Raw genomic sequence first — 7,091 nt, forward strand, 5'->3', positions numbered from 1 at the left:
TCGGGATTTGGGATCGGGATTTGGGATGGGGATTTGGGATCGGGATTTGGGATGGGGATTTGGGATCGGGATTCGGGATGGGGATTTGGGATCGGGATTTGGGATCGGGATTCGGGATCGGGATTTGGGATGGGGCCGTGCCGGGAATGATCCGGGAGCCGCTCCAGGCTCCGCCGCTCTGTCCCTGTCCCTGTCCTTGTCCCAATCCCTGTCGCCATCCCCATCCCTGTCCTCTCCTGTCCCTGTCTCTGTCCCTGTCCGCTGTGTCCCTCTGTCCCCTCCTGTCCCCATCCCCAGCCCGTTCCCTGTCCCTGTCCCCATCCCCTGTGTCCCTGTGTCCCCTCCTGTCCCCATCCCTGTGTCCCTCCTGTCCCTCTTGTCCCCTCCTGTCCCCTGTGTCCCTGTGTCTCTGTCCCTCTGTCCCCTCCTGTCCCCTCCTGTCCCCATCCCTGTCCCCTCCTGTCCCCTCTGTCTCCTCCTGTCCCCTCCTGTCTCCATCTCTGTCCCTGTCCCCTCCTGTCCCCTCTGTCCCCATCCCCTGTGTCCCTGTGTCTCTGTCCCCTCCTGTCCCCTGTGTCCCCTCCTGTCCCCTCCTGTCCCCTCCTGTCCCCTGTGTCCCCTCCTGTCCCCTCCTGTCCCCGTTCCCGCCCCCCCGCTCGGGCTCCGCGCCCGCCGCTGCCGCAGCTGCTCCGGAACGGCCCCGGAGCCTCGGGCGGAGCCGCGCGGGCTCAGCTGCGACAGCGGGGACAGGAGGGGACAGAGGGGGGGACAGAGGGGGGGACAGGAGGGGGGGACAGGAGGGGACAGGAGGGGACAGAGGGGGGGACACGGGGACAGGAGGGGACAGAGGGGGGACACGGGGGGGGGACAGGAGGGGACAGGAGGGGACAGAGGGGGGGACAGGAGGGGACAGAGGGGGGGACACGGGGGGGGGACAGGAGGGGACAGAGGGGGGGACACGGGGGGGGGACAGGAGGGGACAGAGGGGGGGACAGAGGGGGGGACAGGAGGGGACAGAGGGGGGGACACGGGGGGGGGGACAGGAGGGGACAGAGGGGGGGACACGGGGACAGGAGGGGACAGAGGGGGGGACACGGGGGGGGACAGCGGGGACAGGAGGGGACAGGAGGGGACAGAGGGGGGGACACGGGGACAGGAGGGGACAGAGGGGGGGACAGAGGGGGGGACAGGAGGGGACAGAGGGGGGGACAGAGGGGGGGACAGAGGGGGGGACAGGAGGGGACAGAGGGGGGGACACGGGGGGGGACAGCGGGGACAGGAGGGGACAGGAGGGGACAGAGGGGGGGACACGGGGACAGGAGGGGACAGAGGGGAGGGACAGGAGGGGACAGAGGGGGGGACAGAGGGGGGGACACGGGGGGGGGACAGGAGAGGGACACGGGGGGGGGACACGGGGGGGGACAGAGGGGGGGACAGGAGGGGACAGAGGGGGGGACACGGTGGGGGGACAGGAGGGGACAGGAGGGGACAGAGGGGGGGACACAGAGGGGGGGACACGGGGACAGGAGGGGACAGAGGGGGGGACAGCGGGGACAGAGGGGGGGACACGGGGGGGACACGACGGGGACACAACGGGGGGACAGCGGGGGGACAGCGGGGACACTGGGGAGGGACACGGGACAGCGGGGACAGGAGGGGACAGAGGGGGGGACACGGGGGGGGGACAGGAGGGGACAGGGATGGGGACAGGGACAGGAAGGAACGCGGGAGGGAGAGCCCCGCAATGTCCCGGGAAGAGCGGGAATGATCCCGGATCCCCGGGAAGAGCGGGAATGATCCCGGATCCCCGGGAAGAGCGGGAATGATCCCGGATCCCCGGGAAGAGCGGGAATGATCCCGAATCCCCGGGAAAAGCGGGAATGATCCCGAATCCCCGGGAAAAGCGGGAATGATCCCGAATCCCTGGGAAGAGCGGGAATGATCCCAGATCCCCGGGAAGAGCGGGAATGATCCCGAATCCCTGGGAAAACCGGGAACGATCCCGAATCCCCGGGAAAACCGGGAACGATCCCGGCTGGATCGGGAGCTCCGGGAGAATCCCAAGTGCGGGATGGGGGTGCTGGGAGCTCCCGGGATCGGAGCGGATTTTCCCGATTTTCCCGATTTTCCCGGAGCTGAAGCGGGAGAATCCCGGGAGAGCGGGGGCAGAACCGGCCCCGACGGTCCCGGCTGGACACGGGATCCCATTCCCGGTTATTCCCGGTTATTCCCGGTTATTCCCGGTTATTCCCGGTTTATTCCCGGCTTATTCCCGAGTTTCCTCCCTTCCACTTTTCCCTCTCCAGGTGAATTTTCCAGGCGGGATTTATGGGATGGACCCGCAGCATCCTCAGGGATCACCCGAGAGCTCCAGAGCCTCGGGATCCACCGGGAATTCCGCTCCAGGCTCCCCTTTCCCTTTTCCCGAGTTTCCCGAGGCCGGGAATGCCGCTCCAGGCTCCCTTTTCCCTTTTCCCAGCCCGAATTCCCTCTGGAAAAGCGGGAATTCCGCTCCAGGCTCCCCTTTCCCTTTTCCCGAGTTTCCCGAGGCCGGGAATTCCGCTCCAGGCTCCCCTTTCCCTTTTCCCGGCCCAAATTCCCTCTGGAAAAGCGGGAATGCCGCTCCAGGCTCCCTTTTCCCTTTTCCCGGCCCGAATTCCCTCTGGAAAAGCGGGAACGCCGCTCCAGGCTCTTCTCCCCCCTTTTCCCGGCCCGAATTCCCTCTGGAAAAGCGGGAATGCCGCTCCAGGCTCTTCTCCCCCTTTTCCCAGCCCGAATTCCCTCTGGAAAAGCGGGAATGCCGCTCCAGGCTCTTCCCCCCCCCTTTTCCCTTTTCCCGAATTCCCGCTGGAAAGGAGCACCGGGAGCAGCTGTCGCCTTTTCCCGGCCCCTCCCGGGGGGCTCCGGGCAGCCAATGGAATCCCGAATTCCCGCTTTTCCATATTTATGAGGGAGAGGGAGGGGGAGCGGAGGGGCCAATGAGGCTCCCGGGGTCGGGCCCAGGGTGGATAAATTGGGAATTTTTGGGGGGGGAGCAGCGAATTCCTCCTTGGAGGCTCCGAAGCGGCGCTGCCGGCCCGGGAATTCCCGGCTTTTTCCCGGCTTCTTCCCGGATTTTTCCCGGATTTCCATCCCAGATCCTTCGCGGGACCTCGGGAGAATCCAGGGAAAGTTTTTTTTTCCCTTTTCCTCCGTGGATGGATGAGGGGAGCGGATCCCAAATCCTGGGAACTGCGGGAGGAGAAGCCCCGGAGCGCGGGTTTGGGGTAAGGCGGCTTTTCCAGGGATCGGGAAGGGATCAAATCCCGGGATCCGGGCGGGAATCGAGCCCCAGATTCCCGGGAAAAGGCTCGATCCCACCGCCAGCTTCCCCAGATCCCTTTGGAATAAAAGCTTTTCCTGGGAGGGTTTGGAATTTCGCCGGGAATTTGGGTCCGGGACACGCCGGGAGCATCCAAGGAAAATTGTCGGGAATTTCGTCAAAGGGAGAGCGAGGAGGCCGCGGGGAATTCCCGGGGTTTTGCTGGGAAAAGTGGAGGCTGAATCCTTGGAGCGGCTGGGTTTGGGAATGGGGAGGTTTTCCCAAAAAAAAAACCGGGAAAGAGGCGCTGGAGGAGCGGGAATTCCACACGCAGGAAAAGCTCTGGGATGGATCCGGGAATGAAACTTGAGTTTTCCCAAAAAAACCAATCCTGCTTCCCTTCCCGGAGCGGGATCCAGCCCCAATTCCCTCTCCAGGGGCCAAATTCCCAAATTCCCGGGAATCCCAGACTCACAGGGCAGCTCAAGGGGCCAAATCCCCACATTCCCGAATTCCCGAATTCCCGAATTCCTGTCTCAGCCTGGGAGAACTCCCGAGGGTGATCCCGAACATCCGAATTCCCGGGAATTTCTTTGGGGGAGTCCGTGGGGAAAATCCTCCCCCCCAAAGGGATTTTGGGAGCTGTTGCTCGGCTCTTCCCGAATTTTTTGGGGGAGACAAATTCCCGTCATTCCAACCTCGTAAAAAAATCGGGATTGGGGCCGTTCCTGGCCTGTCCCGGTGGGATTCGGGATCCCATTCCCGACCTTTTCCCATCCCATTCCCGATCCATTCCCGATCCATTCCTGATCCATCCCCAGCTCATTCCCAATCCATTCCCATCCCATTCCCGATCCATTCCCGATCCATTCCCGGCTCATTCCCGATCCATTCCCGGCTCATTCCCGATCCATTCCCGATCCATTCCTGATCCATTCCCGATCCATTCCCGATCCATTCCCGGCTCATTCCCGATCCATTCCCAATCCATTCCTGATCCATTCCCGGTTCATTCCTGATCCATTCCCGATCCATTCCCGATCCATTCCCGATCCATTCCTGATCCATTCCCGATCCATTCCCGATCCATTCCCGGCTCATTCCCGATCCATTCCTGATCCATTCCCGATCCATTCCCGATCCATTCCCGATCCATTCCCGGATCATTCCCGGTTCATTCCCGATCCATTCCCGATCCATTCCTGATCCATTCCCAGTTCATTCCCGGTTCATTCCCGATCCATTCCCGATCCATTCCCGATCCATTCCTGATCCATTCCCAGTTCATTCCCGGTTCATTCCCGATCCATTCCCGATCCATTCCCATCCCTTTCCCGGCCGCTTTTCCCATTCCAGAGCTTTTCCTCCTTTCCCTGGAGGCGCCCAGGGAGGGCAGCGGGGGTGAGGGGGAGGAAGATGAGGATGAGGAGGAAGATGAAGATGATGAGGATGATGAAGATGAGGAGGATGATGAGGATAATGAGGATGATGAGGATGAGGATGATGAGGATGATGAAGATGAGGATGAGGAGGAGCCGGGGCCGTTCCCCGCGGGCGCTGCCGGAGCAGCTGCGGCCGCCGGAGCCGCGGGAGCCGCGCCCGGGGGAGGGAGGGGGGGACAGACGGACAGGGAGGGACAGAGAGGGACAGACGGACAGGAAGGGTCAGACAGGCAGGACAGAGGGACAGGGAGGACAGACGGACGGACAGGGAGGGAGGGACAAGCGGACAGGACAGACAGAAGGACAGACAGGACAGATGGACAGGGAGGGACAGAGAGGGACAGACGGACAGAGGGGACAGACGGACAGGAAGGGTCAGACAGGCAGGACAGACGGACAGAGGGGACAGACGGACGGACAGGGAGGGACAGACGGACAGAGAGGGACAGACGGACGGACAGAGGGGACAGACGGGGCTCATTTGCGACACAAAGCCCGGGGCCCGGGCCCCGCAGCCGCCACCTGCTGCCCCCGCCCCGCGGCCCCGCCATTCCCGGTGTTCCCGATATTCCCGGTGTTCCCGGTGTTCCCGGTTATTCCCGGCATTCCCGGTACTCCCAGTATTCCCGGGATTCCCGGGATTCCCGGTAATTCCCGTTAATTCCCGTTAATTCCCGGTAATTCCCGATATTCCCGGTAATTCCCGATATTCCCGGTAATTCCCGGTATTCCCGGTAATTCCCGGTATTCCCGGTATTCCCACCCGGAGCTGAAATTCCCGATCCTTCTTTTCCAGACCCGTCGGGATCTGAGCCCCGAGGGCTCCGGAGCCGCGTCCTGATCCCAAAAAACCCCAAAACCACGGGAAAAACTCCTCGGTTTCCTCTCCCAGCCTCCGGCTGCTCTCCCGGATTTATTCCCGGAACACGGAATTCCCAAGGAAAACGCCCCAATTCCCGCCCGGAATGTGATGAGGAGGAGGAAGAGGAGAATCCCCACGGGCCTTGCTGGGAGCCGAGCGCCCCAAATCCCGGGATTTCTCCTGCTGAGGTGACCCCAAAATCCCCGGGATCAGCTTTTCCCAAAGATCCACAAAATCCCCGGGATCAGCTTTTCCCAAAGATCCACAAAATCCCTGGGATCAGCTCCGAGGTGTCCCCAAACTCCAGGATCCATTGGAATCGTCCCCAAGCCCTGGGATCTTTTGGGAATTATCCCAGATCCCCGGGATCCATTTGGAACTGTCCCAAATCTTCGGGATCCATTTGGAATTGTCCCACATCCCCAGGATCCGTTGGGAATCATCCCAGATCTCCGGGATCTGTTGGGAATCCTCCCAAATCTCTGGGATCCATTGGGAATTCTCCCAAATCTCCGTGATCCGTTGGGAATCCTCCGAAATCTCCGGGATCCATTCGGAATCCTCCCAAATCTCCGGGATCCATTGGGAATCGTCACCACATCCCGGATCCATTCAGAATCCTCCCAAACCTCTGGATCCATTGGGAATCCTCCCAGATCTCTGGGATCCGTCGGGAATCGTCACCAAATCTCCGGGATCCATTCAAAATCCTCCCAGATCTCCGGGATCCATCAGGAATCATCACCAAACCCCAGATCCATTGGGAATCCTCCCAGATCTCTGGGATCCATTAGGAATTCTCCCAAATCTCCGTGATTCATTGGGAATCCTCCCAAACCCCGGATCCATTTGGAATCCTCCCAGATCTCCGTGATCCACTGGGAATCCTCACAAATCTCCAGGATTCATTGGGAATCCTCCCAAATCTCTGTGATCCATTGGGAATCCTCCCAAATCTCCGGGATACGCCGGGAATCGTCACCAAAGCCCAGATCCATTGGGAATCCTCACAGATCTCCGGAATCCATTGGGAATCCTCCCAGATCTCCGTGATCCGTCGGGAATCCTCCCAGATCTCCGGAATCCATTGGGAATCCTCCCAAATCTCTGTGATCCGCCGGGAATCCTCCCGGATCCCCACATTCCGTGCGGGATGATGCTGAACTCGGAGCCGGCCGCTCCCGACGTTCCCCCGGCGCGCTCCGACGCCGGCGGCTCCGGGGCCGGGGGGAATCCGGCGGATCCCGGATCTCGGAAGGAGCCGCTGAGCCGGGAGGAGCGGCGGCGCCGGCGCCGCGCCACCGCCAAGTACCGGACGGCGCACGCCACGCGGGAGAGGATCCGCGTGGAGGCCTTCAACGTGGCCTTCGGGGAACTGCGGCGCCTCCTGCCCACCCTGCCCCCCGACAAGAAACTCTCCAAGATCGAGATCCTGCGCCTGGCCATCTGCTACATCTCCTACCTGAACCACGTCCTGGATGTGTGA

The 7,091-nt window shown here is 61.9% G+C and overlaps 1 protein-coding gene across 1 annotated transcript; it reads left to right on the top strand.

Annotated features, from left to right (window-relative positions):
* Positions 1-6,761: 6,761 nt before the first annotated feature.
* NHLH1 (nescient helix-loop-helix 1) lies at positions 6,762-7,091 on the top strand. The gene has a single exon (XM_058860694.1). The coding sequence runs from the start codon at positions 6,762-6,764 to the stop codon at positions 7,089-7,091; it is 330 nt and encodes a 109-aa protein (XP_058716677.1).

This window comes from Poecile atricapillus, chromosome 33, assembly GCF_030490865.1.
Source record: "Poecile atricapillus isolate bPoeAtr1 chromosome 33, bPoeAtr1.hap1, whole genome shotgun sequence".
Lineage (NCBI taxonomy): Eukaryota > Metazoa > Chordata > Aves > Passeriformes > Paridae > Poecile > Poecile atricapillus.

What these genes read in the sequence shown, in the direction of transcription:
- NHLH1 (XM_058860694.1), top strand. Translation starts at nt 6,762, where the DNA reads ATGCTGAACTCGGAGCCGGCCGCTCCCGACGTTCCCCCGGCGCGCTCC.